Genomic DNA, 22,071 nt, shown 5'->3' with positions numbered 1-22,071 from the left:
CACTGACAATGATTAGTAGCTTTAAAGATAGGGATAAATACTGTAATTTACTTTCAGCACCCGAAGAGCAACTATCTATCTCCCCATCCCTCTCTCTGTCACACACGCTTGAACGTTGCCTACATCCATACTGCATGTAATGTGCTTGTTTTAAACCCACTGACCAAACACAACGGAGCTGATAAGACTGGACTCACATGCAAAAAACAAATGATATTGTTACAGCACAAACCTCATGCTTGTTCAGCTGCTTTGCACGTGTTCAGAGGCTTAAGCTTGACTCGTTTCCAGCGGTGTTGTCAAAGCCTTTCCTACATCTCAATTTCACCTTCTCCTCTGGGCAAGAAGACAAACATTTGAGGATGAACAGTTTAGCCTGCGGTTCGACATATGGGACTGCTCAGGCCTACACTGTGTAAAGAATGGGTCGGATCAGTGACTTTTAATGAGGACATGGAAACGGTGAGCGTGATTTCTTAACTGCCTTGTTGTTCTTGTGAAAGAAATGCATCTATCCTGCACCAAAAGCAAGATGTCGCCACAAGTGTGTGTTTGTTTCCTACCAGGGAAATATCTGGCGACTATTACTTCTGAACAGCAGAGTGGAGAGCCAGAACTACATTAACCACCTCTCTGTGTCTGTGGTCTCTCCCTCACCCTCTGTCCGCGTGTGTGAGTGTGTGTGAGTGCGTGTGTGGCGTGCATATAGGTAATAAGCTGCTCCGCCACTGCGCAACGATGGAGCTATCGCAGCGATGGAGATGACGCAAACAGACCCAGCTCTCCGAAAAAGTGTTTCAAGACGAACATGGCGGCAACTTAACCGCGGTCCAAGATGACAATGGACAACAGGAGAAAGGATTCTAGGCTTTCCGCCCAGGTACGGGACAGAGAAACCAGCCTGCCTGCATCAAAGGGGCTCGTTGCTCTCCTTTAAGTGAATCTGCAAAGCGAACGGCGGCAGACGCGCAGCATCAGTACCGAGAGGCTCGCAACAGCTGGTCTCCCTGCGCCCCTGACGAGAGAACAAACCCGGGGAGGGACGGTAAGAGGAGAGGGGGGCATGCGGTCAAAGAGGACGCCGTTTCCCCCCGGAGAGCCATGGAGAGCCGGGATGCGGCAGCGCGAAGCTTAATCTGTGCGGGCACGCTAATTGGCTCGGAATAGCACCGATTGCTGCGGGCGCGATAGTGGAGCGCCCTGGACCGGCGGAGGCAGAGCACCCCACTGTTACAGAGAAGAACCAACCGGAGTCCATCTCCCAACAAGTCAATGAGTATTGTGGCAGAGCAGCCCCCGCGGTGGAGTCGGCCAGGGCAGCACTTTCCTAAAATATGACCAGGGGTGCTTGGATGCGTCGGCAGCATGACGAAGGCTTAAAATACTGGTTTGCACCCCGAGAGAACGAGAAGCCATTTACCGAGTCAGAGCGGGCCCAGAGATGGCGACTGTCGCTGGCCTCTCTGCTGTTCATCACCGTCCTGCTCTCTGATCACTTGTGGTTCTGCGCCGAGGCGAAACTGACGCGAACCCGAGACAAGCGGTCGGACGAAGGGCTTGGAATTACGGACATGGGCGAGTACCCAAACTCCCTAAACCGACACCATATCCCAACATCACCTGACCCCAACCATCTCGCCAGAGAGCAAGATGTTATTTTTCTAGGGAATTCTACCAAACCTCTGTGGCGAATGGACACCTGTCACCCCGACAGCCTGTCCAAAGACTGCTTTACTTTCACGGACGCGAAGACCGTGTGCCTGGGCCTCTCTGGTGGAGGGGAAAACGGGACACAGTTGGCGTACGTGAATCTGAGCGATTTGTACCTTTCTTTTTGTAATTCCTACTCACTTTTCGATTTGTTTTACGGGTTTACGAGTCCGGACGTTTTGAATTGCACCCTGGATATGGCCACGGGGGTGGATGTGCTGGGATGCAGTGAGTGTGTCCGGGCTTACCAGCTTCTTGACAAGGAGGCGGAGGAGAATTACCGGGAGTTTGAACTGCTGGTTCAGAAATACGAGACGGATGCATACTCGGTTAGGACGTGCATGGAAGAGTGCAAGGTAGGACTAACGAGGCCGGGTCGCGCACGCGCGCATACACACGCGGGTACATTTAACGAGGGTGGGTTCACGGTCGTCATGGCAACCGTTGGGCATATCTGTCAGTATACTGGTATTTATTTTTTTCAGAGTTCAGAGTACCACCAGTGCCTCCACTGCATCCTCTGATCTGTTTTTCACAAATACACAACTGCATCTCACACAAGCAGCACAGGAGGACTGGAGGACAGGTCCACGCATACTCCCGCAGTCCACCATGCTCTGTCTCTTCTCCCTTTGTTTTTGCTCTCTAAGCCTAATCTTTCTAATATTGACTGTTTTGTGAACTGTGACTGAGGAAGTGACGTTTGACATTTGGAGGAAGGTCCAAGCTTGTACCACAGTTCTCTGAGATGAGGGTAGAGAGTGGTGCCCATTTCAATATTGTTAATAGCACTCCAGTGATTTCTGCACCTAATCCAGGCTTTGCATTGTCCCCTGTTCACTTGTCGTTCCAATAGCACAGCAGCCTTAGAGCACGCATCCCAGGCTCTTCACTTGCATACATGTTGTGCATTTCAAAAGCATAGTAGAAACAGGGTTGAAACCAGCTACACACACACACGCACGCACGCACGCACGCACGCACGCACACACACACACACACACACACACACACACACACACACACACACACACACACACACACACACTCAGCTGGACTTGTGCTACTTTGGTATTAAAGCCACCTCTGCTGTGGTGAACAACAAAAGCCTGTAAAGTGAAACAGGGTGAATATATATCGTTTTAAATCACACTTCAACCTCTTTCATTTGCTGTTAACTGGACTGTTGCAGAGGCTCGTCTCTGCATCAGAAGTGCATGCTCCTGTGTTCACTGTCCATGGTGCTGAATGAAGGAAAAAGGCCTTACAGTAGGACAGATTTTTTTTTAATACTCTACATATTCAATTATATCTATTGTTTTAATTAGTATGTCATGTTCAACCTTATTTCTCTGACTAAGTTGACCACAGGATATTCTGCATCTCTTCTAAGTATTCTCTAAGAGTGTGCTGTCTTGCCTGCCTTTACACCCCTGAGAGGCACAAAATATGCAGTGTGAGGGTCTTCCAAGAACAAGATCAGTGGTATGGAAACTGTACAATATGGTTAAAGACACTGGGGATGTGGGAGTAAAGCCTAACAAGGACAGTAGAGATTGATGATGCTATCCTTGCTTGTACTGTATCTGGCAGAAATACAGTACATGCATCATTACACTGCATCGTCTGTATAGCCTTATTGTCCCCTTTCACGTGTGCTGTGAGATGTTTTTTGTGTTTAATGCACCATAACTTCACAGATTTTCTTCATCCTAAACACTGAGTTTGAGCAAAAAACAGTTATCAAATGTGTCTCATGCCAGCTGAGGTGCATCATCATCACACCAGCGCTGTAAGAAAGGTCAGGGAATGAACCTTGGAAAGCAGGAAGCGTTCCCTCAAAACATCTGTCTTAATGATCCTGCAACCCATACTGTGTTTGCAAGATAGATGTTGTAAGAGGGCAGATGGTCAGGGTCCTGGGCTGTGAGTACTGATCATCCCTGTGTGTGGAGGGATAGTTAGTGGGAGGAAATACCAAGGATAAACCTTCACAATGGAATCATGTGTTGTAATATGTTGTTTGCTTACTGTGAGTCATACCTTATTGTTATGCTTGTTTGTCAGAGAGTGTGTGCATGCATATGTATGTATCAAATGTGTCTCATGCCAGCTGAGGTGCATCATCATCACAACAGCGCTGTAAGAAAGGTCACATATAGATTCTGTATGTGCATGAATCTATTTCTTATGACATCTCCTAGCTGCTTCCTTATTATGCCATCTAATCATGAGTGTGCTTTTGCACTCCTACTCTCTGCTAATGTAATAAGACTCAGGCAGGGCTACTTTTTTGCCCCTTTAGCCCAATCTGAATTGCTAATCGGCTTCAGTGTTCGTGTGACCTTTACCAAAGTACAGCACCCCGGGCCTGCATCACAAGTCACGGCTCCTTGAAGAACCTCTCTGCTGGACAATAAAAAGACATTCAGCAGCTTGAAACAATAATTATTGCTATTCACTGTTATCTCAGCATTATTTCTCCACACTTCAAGCAGCTACTCAAGACTTTTGTTTCCAAACACTAAGTGAATTGAAACAAAAACATCAAATGGTATTTGCTTCATTGGTTTGTTGTCACTGTTATAGATAATAAAATAAGTGGCATAAGGTTAAGAAGTGAATATAAAGGAGATAACAAAAACAAAAAATGCATTGAAGGAGGGAAACTGTCACAATTAGGCACCGGTATCAATATACATCCAGAGTACAAGCATACTGCATGCATAATAAGGCATAAGTAGCTCAAAAGATCTTTATGAAAAGAGGTAAACTAGGGGCTTTCAGCTTCACTCAAAGGCATGGTATTCATCTGGATGGTGTTTGGCATGGGGCCAGCTAATCTCCCTGTCTGAGGAACGATAGTTTGGCAGTTAGTTATATGCTAAAAAAATGTAAATCTAAATTCATAAAAAAAAAGAAAGAAAACAAAACAAAAAGCAGAACACCAATATATCTGGATGTTTGGTGGGTGTAATGAAGCTGATATAGCAAAAATAAAACATGCATAACATTTGGCACCCTATCATATCATTAACGAATTATATTAAGATAGAACCAAACTTTACATTGCAAAGCTAAGTGAGGGGTTTGTATGAGTGAGAAGGTCAACTAAATATCTTACAAGAATTAGTTCAGTATACAGTACGTACTGGATGTGAGTGAAAGGAGGGAAAAGAGCTGCTTCAATGGACAAACCTCCAGCATGTGTGACAAATGCAAAGAGAGGCATAGTCAGCAGAAAAAAAATGCTCTGAAGGGCTTTTCTTAAAATCAACTGTCAGAGACTATTTAACTGTCACGATTACAGTATTTGTAGCCTACTGTTTAGTTATACAAGTTTGTAGTTATTCAAAGGACAAGACATTATAAATCCTTATTAGTACTCCAATTGTGTATGAATCTACTATTAATCCCATGTTTACTACTATTTCAGTAACCTTTGATTTTTGTTGGAAATTACTTCAAACAAGAGGAAACCATATTTGTCACTGATTTTTAAAAAATGACTTCATCAGAAGGAACAAAGGGCCTTGGAGTTGAGATCCGCTGACAGGACATGGAAGTTTCAGTCGCCGATGCTGCCTTTGACTCAGGTCGGTGCTTCTCTGGCTCCACTTGATGAAATTGTGCACAAACCTCTGTTAAATTAGCAGTCCCAGATGACATCCACCAGCATCCTGCTATTAACTAAACAAGATGATTTGATTGGCCTTTCTTTTTCTTTTTTTTGCCAAAGAAGCATTGACATGTCACTGCTGGATGAGCACAGATGTACACAATCAAAGTAACGCCAGTTGAATTTCATTCAACTTCTCAGGGTGTTGTTATTGTGCATGATGTGTCACTGGCATACTATCATGTCGTACCGGGAGACTTTAATACTGCAGAGTCATTGTTAAGGTTATTAAACACCCGTGATGTTCCTACTATGACAAGTCAAAATGTTTACTGGAAAAAAGGCCTATTGATGCAGAGTTTTGGCAGCCTTGTCTGGTGCAGCCCACTGCTCCATCTTAAAGCCCTTTTAGGATGTTATATCAAAACAAGCAAGGTTGTTATGTTTTCAAAAATCAGTCATCTGAGATGGAAGAATGGCAACATGAAATGAACTGTGTCAAAACTGATGGGTGACAGTGTAAGGTTACAACCAATAAATAATTAACTTAATAAAAACATTTGATAAAACCAACTATACCAAATAAGTAACTTCCGCAATTCCTATTCAAAGTCCTGTTGAAAATAATAAAAATATCAGTTAAAAATAAACTTTTCAACAGACAAACCAACACAGCAATTAAAGACAGAAGAGCGACGTCTCTTCTCAGGATCCTTTATAAAGACAAGAGAGATAACTGAGTACTTCTGTGTCCATAAACCTCACTGCTGAAGCTTGTCCTCGGCTGTTTGTTGAGTTGGTCCTCTTTCTTTTATCGCGGGTCAGACTGACCTCCACAGATATCTTGGGGACAAGAGTATACTACTAGTGACAAGTTCTAAAGTTCTTTGCCGACAAGCACATCTACTCATCAGATGACTGTCACTGCCCAGAGCTTCTTGCAGAACTCTACACTCTTTCCGGCACGACATAGGATGCTTATCCTTCCGGCGGGTGACTTGTCCTCTGGGTAAATGACCCTGTTTCTTGTCTGCTTCGGTCAGATATCTCCGCAGATCTGTGTTGTGGCCTTGCATGTTGCTTCATCAACCTCGCTCTCCTCCCATGCTTGCTCCATTTGTGTTTCCCTGCAGCTGGTTAACTTCCTGTCTCTGGTGCTGTGATGCTTCATCTCTCCACAGGTCCATTGAACTGTGCGTTCTTCTAGGGTTGTAAAAGCTTTACCAGGTGCAGGATTGGAGTGTTGTCTAATGTCCAGCAGCAGAAAGTTAAGAACATGCAAGTAAAACTGATCACAACATAAAAGTGATTTTAAACACTCCTCATGTGGTAGAAAAATACTCCCAACAGGCATTACTGCTCCGCATTCACTCAAAATCTCACAAACACAAAACTAATACTTCTGTTGTGGTCCAAGAAAAGTTCCAAGAAAAGAGCCATTGTGTGCACAGACAATGATCAGCACACACCGGGTTCAAAGTTCATCAAGTCCTTGTAGCACAGAATCACGGCAAAAAGAAAGCCTTATTATGAAATGAAAAAGGGGGACGTGGAAGAACTGCTTTACTGGATCATATATGTATGATGTTTTAATGTGGAGGTGCTCGGCATATTTCATGCAGAACCAAATACTGTGTCCCAGTAAACCCCCTCCCCCCCATTCTTCTGTTTCACTTTCACTTTCACACACACACACACACACACACACACACACACACACACACACACACACACACACACACACACACACACACACACACACACACACACACACACACACACACACACACACACACACACACACACACAAACTTTGTGTAATCAGGTTGTATCACAGAGATTTAGATTTATTTTTCAAGAGGGACCTAGGTACATGAAATATTCATGATTAGACGTATATGTTTACACACACAATCACACACACACACACACACACACACACACACACACACACACACACACACACACACACACACACACACACACACACACACACACACACACACACACACACACACACACACACACACACACACACACACACACACACACACACACACACACACACACACGCGCTCAAACAAAGAGCCCCATGCACAGTGTTTCCTGCAGGTCCAGACCTGACTGTTCCTTCCGGTGTAATTTAATTTGCACTCCCATAATTCTCTGCTTCTCTGGTGGCTGTGCCTCCAGGGCTCTGTCTCTACATGTTGATCTCCTTTCTCCCTCTATTTGTCACTGTCTCTCCCTTAGTTTCACATCCGCTCCCTCTTTGTCTTCCTCCCATCTGTGTCAAAGCTCTGAGGAACCAACATCACACATACACATGTCCAGTGTCTGTCTCTGCATCGCCTTCACCCCTCTCTCCCTCGTCCTTATGGCCTTTCTTCTCATCTGGGGCTTTGGTTTCTCTTTCCCTCTGCTTTTCTGGAAATATGTGGGTGTTGAGCTCTTTTCTTTTTTCCTGCTGGAGTGATAGATACTGATCTAGGTTGAGGTCCTTCCCTTCCCTTCAATTACAGGCCTGTCCACACTAATCCCTCTGTGCGCTCCTCCACCCTGCCTCTCTGGTCGTTTGCTTATTCAATCACCTTTTCTCCTCCATCACTCTCCATTTCTACAAGACTATTCATTTCAGCCCCTATTTGATTTAGTTTATGTGTTAAATCCACAGTAGTGAACAATACAGCTGAGGCTGTTGGTCAAAATGTAATGTTGGGTAAACAGAAATTTTGACCTGATGATGGCACTTTATACAATTCATTCTAAAGGGAGCACAGATGTTTTTTGTTTTTTTTAACAAATTCCATGGCAATCTGCTCAATAGCATTAATATCCCCAGAACATTGGAGTTGCATTTATGATAATTGTGTTTGTTAAAGTTTCTACTCTTCTATATTTTGATATAAGGGTCCAATCTGAAACATTATTCCTTGTCTCTGAAGCAAAACTCTACGACGCAAACAAACGCTTCAACAGCTATGAACCTTGTGGTGAAATTGTTTTTTTTGTTTTTTTTGGTCAATCCATCCAATAGTTGTGGAGATATTCCCATGAGAACCAAAGTGGGTGAGTGGGTGGATCTGGAGTCGATAAAATGCCACGAACATCTGTGCAAAATTACAGGGCAATCCTCAGAATATGTCCAGATAATTAAACAATCAAACAAGTGCAAGAGACCGACAGCTCGCATGGCTAAAAATATACAGAAATAACAAGTCAAAGTCAGAGCGATGTGTGGTGCATTGGGTGTGTGTGCCTTAGTCCTGATTGTTTGAGACAACTAGGTAGAAGAACTATAAGAGGACAAACTGACACAGCATATTCATGTTGGTATAAACTGCACATTTGCTGAACTGAACAGCTTTTTGTACAAGTCACATTAAAAACGGCTTTGTCAAAGCACATAATGTACAGATGGTTCTGCTATCAACACAGACGGCTTGGCCCTCGTAGACGTCCTGCACTTTTGTCTCTCTTTCCTCAAATTCAATTAGGGCTCTGTTGCTTCTCCACAGCTCAAATAGATCCAAGGAAACTCCCCTTCGTATGAGCTGCCAGTGTTTGTTTCTCCCCAGGCAGGAGATAAGGGGATGCGTATGTTCGAGAAGAACACAGCAGCCCTCCCATGGAAACGCCTCCTCGTCATCCTCTATTCCCCCGCCTGCACTACACAATGAGACCGTACGGCTCCTGCCTTTGCTGCCTTGAGCCTCGACTCCAATCAACACATTCACAACCGCTTCTTTCTCTCCATGCACTTCTCCCCTTTGTCTTCTGCATGCCAGTACTCTGAAAGAGTTCTTATGCTTTCACAGTGTAAATGCATGTCCCATTTCTCTGGTGCATGGTGTTGGGTGCAGTTAAATAAGTCAAAAGACTGGAGGAGACCTATGTGCTTGTCCATGTGTGTGACTTTCTGTGTGCAAAAACAAGCTGCACATATTCAGCCAATCACACAAGCCAAATCCCCTCCCGCCCCCCCGTAATGAGATAAAAGTTTAAATGAGTTCTTTTAATGCGTCCAATTCAATAAAACCCATGACATAAACAAATTAGGACTTTTACAAATGCACACTTTGCTATCTGTCTCTTCTCTCCTCTGTCTCTCTGGTATGCTTAGCTGAATGAGTTGACGAGTGGGTGATGTGTTATGTTCGATTTTCTGTGACAAAGCGAGGAGACAGAAGCAGAGAGAGAGAGAGAGAGAGCGGAAATGGCTTGATAACGCCATACAAAATGCATTAAACGCTGGAGGCATCAAATCGGTAGACATCAGGAATTTATTTGTTTAAGCTGGTAATATTTGGTGGTGTCTAACATCTCATATTTATATGAAAACATCAGCATCACAGCAACAACAATGACCATCTAGATTTTGAACTTGTGTCCGGGATTTGGTTGACATCTGTCCGTTAAATTTTATGCAGCGTTAGCGGATGGTGAAAAAAAGGAAGATGACTATTGAATTAACTCAATCAGTAATGTTAGGACTCTGATTTGAAACACGAACCGTCTGATATATGCAAGTACTGTCATGACAGTCAGTTCTCCTTTGTGTGGAGATGCCCATGGTAATTCAGTTCTTGTGTATAGGCCTGGCAAAGATCTGTAGACTGGATTGTTTATATGAAAGGATGAGAAAATTGCTTTTCAATGGAATGAGTCATTGATAAAAATGGAAACCATTTAATCAGAACTTCATTGAAGCAGCTCTGTGGAAGCTATTTATAAAAGCAGGGAGTGGAAGTATGTGATATTTGGGCAGTATTTTTAGAGTAATATTAGTTAGTTTCAATGACATTCATCTTGGACAAGAAATGGAAGGAAACAGCACCATGACATTTTATTTACATGTAAATGCATCTGAGTTATTAAATAATTTAAAGGGGACGCGGTCTTCAGTATGAAAAAAAATAATAAATGAGTGTTAAAGGATAAACACTGACATGATTATGGCAATTATTATCCCTATGTAACCAAGAAAATCAATTACTGATAACTGCAAAAGTTGAATAGGCAGAAAAATAGCATTTTATTCAGTCTGATTCTGATGAATGTGCATGTGACTCCCTGTGTATGCTTCTGGAAACCGTCCAAGCTGACTGCAGCTTTTTGTCACCTCCCCCGGCTGCAGTCACCAGCTCTTGTCCTCTCGCCAGGCGAGAAGGGATTCATCTTAAACAAGCTTACAGTTTTTTTTTTTATCAAATCAGACCACCACAGGGTACTTTCTTCCCATGCGCTTCACTTCTGAGGCAGTATCTCCTCACAATATTTAAGGAAAAATTCCATAGGTTGTCAAAATCTAACCTAAAGCTAAGCCCTATACCTTTCAAGATAAACCTGAGCATTCAAACAACAGTCAGACAAATAAAAATAAAAAAAATCTAAATATAATGCAGCTACTGGTTAGAGAAGCATTGTAGATGTTGAAAAGGTATAAGAAGTAGGGTGTGCAAAGTTAAGGCCTATATGATGTAAGTATGAAAGCTCAAGGGAGATTTTTCTTGTCACATTAAAAGCAACCGAAAGACACCAGGACAGTGATTTTAACATGAGGTCATACATTCTGCTTTATCTATGAGTGCTGGTTACAAATATTTTCTACCCGTATTTTTGTGAGTTTGATTTGTATTGGGGATGTACACCGGTTCCTCCAGAAAAAAGCCATATGCTTAATCAAAATTTTGCCTGGTGTTTGCTTTCTTCTTCTCTGTGAATCATATAGCCAAGTCATATATGAAAATTTATAGAACCTTCAATCGTGTCTCAAACTCGCATAAGTATTTTCACCCAGCACTTATAATTTCAGCTAGTATTAAGTCATGCAGACGGTGAGTGACTGACACATTTCGTACCATAGCTCTAGGTAAATAGGTGTATTTGAACCTCCCTGCACCAGTCAGAGGTTATTAATCTATTGGGCGCAATCAAGGCCGCTGCAGCACCCCCTGGTGGATGACAGGGGACCTGCATTCCAAAAATATAAGAAAAAAAAACGTTTAACTTGATTTTTGTTGGTTATGTTATATTGTGTAGAAATATTATGGTTTCAGTAAGTGGTTAAGAATGGAAAATAAAGGCTTCACACTTTCAGTCCGGTTGAAAGTGACATTCAGGGTCAGACAGTCTGGTCAAAAGCCTCTCGTGATGAAGGACAAACAGGACCAACAGAAAGAAAATGGTGGCCAAAAAGCAAACCGCAGTGGACCAAAATCAACACCCTAAAAGCAGGTCAAAGATGACGGTCGAGACTCGGTGGAATGTTTTCCAGTAAGAGAGCAGGGAGCTTACGTTTTTCGAGTGCCACGAGGAGAGCTGAGAATAACGAGACAAGGCATGTTGATTCGTATCGCATTAAGTAGCCTGTTAGTTGTTAGATTGATCCAGCGCCATTACTTTGCTTGTAGATATTGTAAATCTGACCCTAATTGTTGTTTGTACTTTGTGTATGCTTATCAGATCAGCTCATCGCCTGCTTTGCAAGTAAATGAGCGTCATTGGATGCAGTTTTGTCATTTCCGTTTCTTGTGTAAATCTGGCTTTCCTTTGAGCCAGTGCATTTTATGCAAGAAATGCATAATTTATTTTAAATGTATTTATTTAATTATTATTAAATAATAATTTAATTTTTGTATTTAATTTTTTTAAATTTTATTGAATAAATTCATTATTATTAAATAATAATGTATTTCATGCAAGAAAGCATGCTGAACTGATGTACATTTTACAGCAGATGTTATTAATACAGATCTTTTTCATATAGGTGTGGGGTTCACATATTGCATCATCCTGACTGACATCATCCCTCTTTAAAATATTTTCACAGCTGTGGAGGCATCGAGAGTGAGAGCCCAGAGTAAAACATTTGTCTGGGTATTTCAGCCATTTAGATCAGCCATGTGTTACTGGTCTAATATCCTGCTTCTAATGTGTTTTTGAGCCAAAGTAGTGCCAACTTTGAAGCAGCATCCTGGAGAAGTACCAACTTTGATTTCCTTGAAGCCTAAAGTGGTTTAAGTGTAAACAAAGTGTATAAAATCATATACCTGTATTTTGTCCACATTTGAAGAGACAGTTGAAGTGGGGTTGAAAAAAAAAAAGAAAATTTCATACAGCAGTAGGGAAGTGTGCTGAGAAAGCTGCAGTCTGAGCAGAGAGACAGAAACCAGTCACAGCTCCAAGACTCTGGTGACATTCTCACATTACTGAGTCATCGTCATCATCAGTCGCTCACAGCATGTCCTGATTCAGAGAGAGCAGGGAGAAAAGACACGCACATGTATACGTGCAGTCTCTGTTTATACACTCATATTATACTGCACATAAACCGCATGAGCAGACACAGAGGCTGGACATATACTCTCTTTGTTAATGATGCATAGACTCAACGTTGTTCACAGCATGGCCTGCGTACTTTGCATGTTACTGCAGGATTTCACCAAACTCCATTCATCATAGAACAAAGAATGTTAAATGGAACTTCTGGATGTTTATGATGTAACCGATAAACACGACGACATTGTCATATCCCTGCACTGCCTCATAGCTCACACGTGTCTTGCGCAGCCGATGCAAGAATGCACGAGGCAACCGTCATGCACATGCAGACGCATAGTTAAAAAGTGAACATATGAGCAAACATGGGAGAGAGGCTGACGGATGCAAATAGAAGAGGATTGGAGAGGGAGAGAGAATGACAAATGAACAGGGAGATTAGAGGAAATACCCAGTGATGTGTGCAGCGTGATGGGCTTGTGTCGGACATCCCCTGACATACTGTATTTTTCAGGGTTTGGTAGAAACAATTGATTTGAGCACCTGGTCTGGCGTAATCCTTTCCATTTTAATCAGGCTAGTGTGTCTTTCAATGAGTGTGTGTGTGTATTTGTCAACCGAGTGCGTGTACATGCACAGTGGGATGCCACAATACGTTGTATTTGTTTCCATTGTTACTGGAAAAAGGAGCTTTAGAGGAACAGTTTGACATTATGGAAAAAATGCCACTTTGTTGTCAAGAGGTGGAGGAAAGAATCGATGCCACTCTCATCACTATCACTGTCTGTTAAGAAGGAAGCTGCAACCAGATGACCATTTACTTATTTTAGTGGAACTGCTGGCGGCAGGGGAAACCAGCTGTTTTAGTCTTTTGTACTCATCGTTTGTGCCGATCAATGTTTTAATCAGTGAGCTTTAGAGGTGGATTTTTGTTAACCTTATGGACAGGGTCAATATGCTGTTTCAGCTAAATGGCTGCTGATGCTGGCTTCATATTTACCATACAGACATGAGAGTTCATTTTTCTTTTCATCTAACTCCCACCGAGAAAGCAAATAAACAGATTTCCCATAAACTATTTGCTGTAATTCATAAGTTTGCTGAAACATATTTTCCAACAATGGAGTCTTGAAACTGGAAATGTTTTAATTGTATATGTTGCAACTGATTCTCATTCTGAAGTAATCAGCCATTTAATTCCTTTTTTTTTAATTTTTTTTTTTAAAGGCATTTATTCATATCACAAATTTATGTCAGAAGAACATGAGCAATTCTGGGCAACACATTTAGATTAACTTGTTTTATTCATCAAATTAAATGAATCCAAATTTAAAGATTCCAGTAGACACTCATAAATGAAGAACCCCTGATTTATATGGTAGCAAATTAACTTCCTCTCAATGAACTGACCAATAAAAAAACATGTATAAACTTTAGCTGTAGGGTCCTGATACATATTTGACCAGTGATGCACATAAAAGCACAGTGAGGTTGTTGATGCAGCTGTTCTTCTTTCTGGAGTATAACAAGGGTAAAAAAAAAAGTGACAATGCTTTGCTCTAAATAGTGTCAGTCATAATGGATTCTTTTATGTGTTTGGTAATTTAGAAGGTGGAACATTTGATCTTTGTTAATTTAGTCATGTTCAAATGAGAGTTTCTTTAAATAAAAAAAAAAAAAAGAATTTTCCCGTTGGGGTGGAAAAACCTCCAAACAGCATGTCGACCATATTACACTAAACGCTTCCATTAAAACCAATGCAAATGAGTTTGTGCTGTCCCTGTCACAGCCCTCATTATGAAGCCAAAGAGGCTGATTATTCACATCATTACTCCTCCAGTGGCACCTAGCAACCACCTCGCCACCGAAGAGCCTTTTCTGTAGCGTGATACACGCCTGTCTGTAAGAATGTAAGACTTACAGTTGGTTGTGTGGTCAGACGGAGGATTTTTGCGAGTGGGCGGAAGCTGAGCAAACTGCGTCCCCACCCCCACACCCCTAGTCTGACAGAGTAATTTGATTGTGATAGAGCAGAGGGGAAGGGGGTGGGGGAGAGAGAGAGAGAGGTTATTGATGGGTACAGATAGAACAAGGAAAAGGAACAAGACATGACAGAAGAGGAATGGAGGGGAGCTTGACTTGATGATGAAGGTATTATCAGCACCTCTTCGTAATGGTTTTCCAGCTGCTCTGTGTGCAAAGTGGACGGATGGTGGAAGGGTCAGAGGGCTTTTTCACCCACTCAAGTTCACCTCTTTGTCTAAAACCCTTTGGTCCATTTGTCCTCAGTCCCCATCTGCCATTTGTCAAATGCAACTGTGTGTCTTCAACTTTTTTTTTCTTTTTTTTTTTACGCCATCTTTCCCCGACTGTTGTGCTTTCTTCTTCTTTTTTTTTTTTTTCGAATCGTATTTCTTCTGTCTCTTTCCGGCTTGCAGTCTACCTGTGTGACATGGATGTCCTCATTTGACTCTTTTTTTGCAGTGTTTCTTTACAGTGGCACTGACGGCGCATCAGTGATTCTGTCTAAATTATTTATCTATCGTTGACTTTTCAAAAGCACAAAATAGGAACTAGAACAGTCCTCTCCTTTGCTCCCACAACGCTGTGACGCCGTGCTGTGTCTCACTTTTTGCTGTTCACAAAGGCACGTGCACGCTGAAGTATTTCCTCATGTCAAGGATGTTGGTGCCCGATCTGTGCCGACTTCCCAATCAGTGCACTTGGGAACTCTTGAGTATCGCTGTCCAATTTGTACCACACATGTGTAAAGAGTTTTAAGTATTTGTTAAATCATTCACGTCCCCCAGCCTAGAAGAAATGTCAGACACAGAGGCAGACAATCCTCCTTTCTGGGCCAGTTGTCCATGTCATCTGGATATGAACCCAAACTTGTGACACTCCACTTGTTTATGCTTGTTTTATTTTTTTATGTGGCACGGGCAATGTCAGCCAACATAAAAGCACACAAAAAGATGCTTTATTCAAATAATTTGATCCACACAGAAATTAAAGGAATATAACGAAACGAAGGAAAGGCTGCTGAAAGGATCGTTCTTTGTTTATCCATGTCACATCACACTTTTCCATTTAGGTTGCCTGTGGTGAATGTACCTTGGTGAATGGAGTCTGAGCCTTCCTTTACGGACATAGTTATCAGCCACATGGGTGTTTTTCTTTTGCATAACCTTGTCCAATTGTAGTGTTATTTTTCCGGCTCTCTGGACATTGCTAGAGGAGCAGCGTAGAACTCGGGATGACACTCCGTTTCAGTCTTGTATCACTCGTGAAAATTAAAGCAAGTAAAAAAAAAAACACTAAAAAAAACAGAACGCACTGGGCACTGCAAGTGTAACGCACAAAACCAGGAGGTAATTGGCAGATGTTCCTTTAGCCGTTTTACTGGCAGGAACCGTTTCTGTCAAAGGAAATACTTTCAAATTGTCCAAAAATCTTCAGGTTATGTCTGATGCTGATTTTCTGTGACTGCTACAAAATACTCGTGCAGCATTAATTTAGCTTCTAGAGCGCTTGGTTTAGGAGGTATTTATATTAGGATTTGGAATAGAAGTTGAATATTATTGGTGTTAAAACAAACATTTATGATTTTCTGACAAATTGAGGAAAAAGAGGAATGACTTTTTAGAATCTAAACTGTTTATTGTAGTTACTTACTAAAGCGGAAAAGCACAATAAGAATCACCTGAGAGATCCTCTTCACTTTGGAAACAGGCATCATTATCTTCAGTCTTTCTTTCTACCTCTGCACATCATATTTCCAGCAGTGAACATCACAGGTGCACAACGGTAAATAAAAACATACTGATGACTCGCGTCTCAGCACAAACATTTCATCTCAAACAGGGTTGATGCTGGAAATATAAAGACACATGCATAAACATATTTTTAGCTCTTCATTCAGTTGCTGACTTTCTTCCAGGGCCTTCTTCATCTCACTGAAGGGCCTGTTCATGTGCAAAACACCAACTTCTCATCTGTGTTGCAGCACCTGTGTGTCCTGTGTCTGACAAAGCACAGCTGAGACAGCAGTTGTTCAATATTTAGATGGCCGGAATGAAGTTCACTTAAAATTCAGCTAATAACGCTCTCCACAGACACTATGTGCGTGTTTGTTTTGCTCTAACCCAGAGGGCATGCATGTGTTTTGGTGAAGATATCGCCTTTCCACTGTAATCCTGTAGACTCTGACCTCTGTATTGACATTTTCTCCACACAGTCGTATCCCTTTCCCCCCTACTACCCATTTCCTCTTTGCATTTATTCCGTTCCTCTTCCATTTTTATCAAGGTGGTTACCCGTCGCATTGACGCCGCTGCCCCCGTCCGTCACCTCCTCCTATCTTGCTCCCTGTAGCCCTAATCCTCCTGTGCAGGCTCTTAGCTGGATAAAGCTGTCCCCCATCCTTTCTCTTTGTGGCAGGATTTACAGCAGTACCCCATCACATCCGCCTTTTAGCACTCTTATGGTAGCTTCCACTGTTGCAAGGTCATGCTCTTTGGAGAGCGTATAATTCAGCTGCTCAGTGAAAAGAAATCCCACAGGGGTCTCTGAAAAACAAAAAATAACCATAATGTGAAATATAATTGAGAAAGTTGTGCTTTGTGGGATCAAGACATATTAAAGAGAGAAAGGGGACGGAAGGACATTTTGAAAGTGGAGACATTTGAATTGTAAACTGGCTTTATGACACACTGGTGTAATTAATGCAAGTGACCTCTCTGTTCCAGGCTATTGTAGTAGTCATATATGACTGTTTTGATGGCAGCATCAGACATGCCAGACAAAGATGAAATGTGTCGTGTACTATATGAACTAAACTATTTGATTTTCATCACTTTAATTTGTCAAATAATTGTAGACTTCTCATTGGTGGTGACGGTTAGTTGTTTTATTCTTCTCAGCACCTTCGCATCATGTCCCCTCTTTCTGCCGGTGTAATCCAGAATGTGTGTCATTTCCTCCCTGCAGTGAAGTGTCTTTGATTAGGACAGGATGAGACGGAAATGTGAATTAGTCCAACTGATTTTCTAAATTTCATACTTTTGTGTTAATGATTTGTTTTTGTACTAACAGCAGGCTTGGTGGGAAACAAGGGGAGGCATATTAGTGTGTGTGTGTGTGTGTGTGTGTGTGTGTGTGTGTGTGTGTGTGTGTGTGTGTGTGTGTGTGTGTGTGTGTGTGTGTGTGTGTGTGTGTGTGTGTGTGTGTGTGTGTGTGTGTGTGTGTGTGTGTGTGCAGTATTGTCAACAGAATAAAACTGATGATTTAAAACCAAGTGCGCTGGACTCGCATGTAGAAGGAGGGTGGACAAACTGGGGGAGGGCTGGTAGGAGGAAGTAAAGGGTCATGACCCTTCCCCTCCCCCATCTGAGATTGATGCTTTCAGCCAAGGCACACAGATGCTGGAAGCACAACTGAGGCACAGAAGAGGATGGTGATTGATCGAGAGAGGATGATGAGGGTCATATCCTGGACAGAGAACAGCAGGACTATTACTGAAAGAGTCACTTTGGCTCTTTCTTCCTCCCTTTCACTTCTTCCCCTGTCTGTCAGTCCTCTGGTCACCTCTGTCAACCCAGCATGCCATCATCTCTCCGGCTCAGCCTCTTTCTTCATCTCTGTTTTTACTTAAAAAAAAAAAAAAAAAAAAAAAAAAAAAATGCAGTTATCTGACTTTTCCCACCAAAAGCAAAGCCGAAAAACAGAGCTAAAAAATATCCATCATATTATGTTTGTTTAGAAGGATTATAAAACTGTCAAAACTATAACGTGTCAACTTCTTGAAAAAAGGAGACATCAGCATGTTCTTGTCCAACACACACAGATAGTGCAGTATAATAACTGCTGTTGTGACAGACCTGACAAACAGCGCAGAGCTGCTGTTTTCTCAGCAGCAGGATTTCCCTCTGGATAATTACATGTTTCTACCTCTCTTTACGAAACCGTTTCACCTGTGTGTGGCTCTGTTCTTTATTCTCCACACCAAAACTGACATGTTAAACAATGCAGCCCCTTCATTAGTGTTTTAATTCCACTTGCTAAAAGTTTGGTGTCTATTAGATGCAAAATCAGTCCTCATTTTTTTTTTTAGCTGTTCTTCATCAAGCTATGCTAATCCCATTATGAAGCCTTCTTGAAGTAATGTCAGCTAACCACCAAACGCCCCTGCCTTCAAATTAATATGCATTTACAAGAGTGGTGATGTTTCTGACCTCTCATTGGAAAAGAAAAAAAAATTGATCAATGATTTTTTTTTTTTTGACTCACACCCAATCTGCTTCAGTCTGTTTGATCCAGAAGTTTGGACTGGTGCATTGCTACTCTATTCCACTGCCTCTTTGCATTAGGGCTGGGTATCGCACTTCAATACTTTTATGGCACAGGCTGATTTGGTTCGGTTGTATCTAACTGAAAAAAAGCCTTGTCACTCAATACCAAATTTCGATACCCAAGTTATGTTCACACAAACACTTTTTTTTTTAATCAAAATGCCTAACTTTTGCACCGTTTACGTCAGAGTAAATCTAATCTATGTCAGTGAGCAACAGCGGTACGTAGCCTTTATAGCCTTGATAAAAACACTCCAATCCAACTCAGCTAGTTTAAATGTTATATGAGAACACATTATTTCACTCTTTACAAACTAACTTTTGGCCACACATCTGTCTTGAGTTGCACGCCCTGCAGGAACAGAAAGCTTCCCTGTGTGCAGCCAAGTTAGCCAGTTAACGTCTACTGATAAGCATGCAAGGCGTTTTTAGGGGGACATCAGTAAATTGTAGATACAGAAAACTAGCTAGGTTACATTGTCCCACTTAGTCTTGCGCCTTCAGCGGCAACAGAATCAGAAGAAAGAAGGAGATCACAGTGAAGCACTAGATGTTATTACCAATCTTTGCTTGTTAAACTTCAACCCCATTTATGCTTGTTTGTAGACATGTGCGACTGTGTTGGGGGCGTGTGTGTGCTGTGTGTGCTGTGTGTGCTGTGTGTGCAGTGTGTGTAGTGTGTGTAGTGCGTCTCTGTGTTCTCGGGGCTCAGTGTAATCACAGTTCTAATCTGTCTGCTGGGATTCTGTGTGTGGGTGACATTAAAGTTCTCATTAGCACTGTAACTCAGCACCGATGTCACTGTGAAGACACCAGCGACACATCCACTGCAGCAAAGTCTACCCACCCTGTGTGTGTGTGTGCGTGCGTGCGTGTGCGTGTGTGTGTGTGTGTGTGTGCGTGTGTGTGTGTGTGTGTGTGTGAGGGAAAGACAGTGTAAAAGCTTAAGTTAACAGTTTGAATGATTTCTCGCACCCCTTCTCCTCATTTTCTTTTCTTAGTCGTCGGGAATGTGCTGTTGATTTCATTACACATGCAGGCAACATTAGATAAAACAGAACACGGTTGCTTCGTTTAATTGAACGCACCATTAAGAAAAAGTTGGGGAAAGATTGATTCACCACAGATTTACCAGGTGAGATGGAACATTTCTTTTTCCTTAAGCATCTTAACGGTTCTCTTTACAGAGATATTTGATGTGGCCTAAGTTGAAGTAAGGCTGAATGAATGATACAAATGAGGTGGACAGAAGGAATAGTTGGGAAGAAGGAAGAGACGGGTTGCTATGGTAACTGGAAACGGGTTGGAATTGAGTGAAAGATGTGGTGTAGACCTTTTTACTGAGTGGAAACCACAATAAATTGGTACATTGCGAGTTCCACCACTGCCATCGTAAACTCAGCTGCTGTGTGAATTTCTTCTGTGTCCTTCTGTTGTCAGCCGAGCCCCCCGTTTCTGGAACCAACCCTTGACCCACCTCTGAATGCTGTTCGAATGGCTTTGAGCACTCTGCACCAAGTTTGTCTGAGTTGTTTGTTGCAGCAAGCATATTAAATAAAAGAAGCAGAGCAAGTGAGAGAAGTGGGTCAGGGGAGGATATGGGCGTCTGCACTCTTCTGTCTGATTTCACACGTCCCAGCTAATCAGCCCCTAACACGATGCATCCTCACTTGCTCTAACATGCTAAACACAAGCACGCCACATCACTAATTGTTCTTGGGGGAGAGGACAATGTAAGATGCTAACACAGAGCTAATCATCTTTTTCGCACACAGAAATGATATCCTACAGAGGGTATTGTGTTCATTCAAAGCAGGCTAGTATGGTCTTGGTACTTTGCAAACTGATGGTCTGAAATGCTTGAATGCAATGTTACGTGCAGACTGATTTCTCTCCTGTTAACTGCAGCCTTGATTTGAAACACACTCAATTTCCCTGCCTGGATGTTTTGTTTCAGAAACGGGAGGGTTTTTTTTGATAAAAAGGCAGCAAAAAGTGAAAGCAAGAAAAAGGAGTGATAGCAGACTCTGTCTCTTGTGTCCTTGGTGACGCAGAGCTGCAGTTTTTCTGCAGCAGTAACAACAGAGAGTGAGAGACAGAGACACAGAATGATAAACAAAAAAAAAGAGAATACATTTGGAAGGTCAGGGGCTGAGACAAACACTGAAGCTCTGGGAGTGAACATTCGGCACCTGCAGTGGGACTTGGCTGCTGAAGTCATTCTTATTTTTGGAGGAAATGGGGTCTCTGATTTGCATTATGCAGCATCCTGGCTGCAATGCCAGCTCTGCTGCAAAGTACAAAGTTAACAAATATCGTCTTTATACTCAGTTTGTTAAAATACAAAGCAAGGGTTCGACCTGGTATTGGTGTTGGAACAGATATATTTCTTATATGGCCTTCATGGAGGCAGCATTTTTGTTGTTGATGGTGTGTGTATATATGTGTGTGTGTGTGCAAGGGAAGGGGGAGTAAACCCGGGGCTGCAGTTTTGATGTTGAGTTTGAAAGTTTTGGCTGAGATTAAAGGATGAATGCAGAAAGCTGATGTTGGTTGATAATCCTGGAAAGAGGTGAAACTTGACAAATAAACATTCAGAAAAAAAATGTATCACATGCTTATTGTAGCTAGTAAGTACAGCTCATATTTATTAAAGATTATTGTTTGTAGAAGAAGCAAGTCCTGTTAATATGACTTACCCAAAGTCCACAGAGAGTTCATTAAATGTGTGCTTTCTCTTTGCCTTGTTAAAGTTTTAACCAGCCATTTTTAAGATAATCCATTCAGAGTGGGTCTATAAATGGACCACTGAAAACTTTTGCTTAATTAATAAAGGTTAATGCATTCAAGATGGGACACTTAATCCTGCAATACAAGGGCATTTGGTTGAACATTCACTTTCAGTATGTTTGATATCAGTTTCGTCAATATTTAATGTAGAAAATTAAGTGAAATTTTAAATGGGCTTTCCAGGCCTTTAACAAATCTGCTCTTCCATAGAATTAAGCATTTTATTCTTCTTTTCTCACTATTTTATTAATACAAGTGTGCGTACAGAGGCCGATGACGACTCACTAGTTTCTGAATCTAGATATGAACACAACAGGTAAA

The 22,071-nt window shown here is 42.0% G+C and overlaps 1 protein-coding gene across 1 annotated transcript in view; it reads left to right on the top strand.

Moving 5' to 3' along the window:
• Window positions 1-416: 416 nt before the first annotated feature.
• The window catches only part of LOC138629703 (NALCN channel auxiliary factor 1), an 82,350-nt gene continuing 60,695 nt past the window's right edge, over window positions 417-22,071 (top strand). Inside the window, exon 1 of the mRNA XM_069713592.1 lies at window positions 417-2,066. Within this exon, the coding sequence (XP_069569693.1) occupies window positions 1,335-2,066 (732 nt within the window). The 5' untranslated portion in view covers window positions 417-1,334. The remainder of the gene's footprint in view (window positions 2,067-22,071) is intronic.

The sequence above is a fragment of the Brachyistius frenatus genome, unplaced genomic scaffold (genome assembly GCF_029030835.1).
Source record: "Brachyistius frenatus isolate BFR_SWC_R1_liver_20210118 unplaced genomic scaffold, ASM2903083v1 Contig_120, whole genome shotgun sequence".
Classification (NCBI taxonomy): Eukaryota; Metazoa; Chordata; class Actinopteri; family Embiotocidae; genus Brachyistius; species Brachyistius frenatus.
Note: the sequence above shows the minus strand (reverse complement) of the source record. Positions and strands in the feature narration are given on the sequence as shown.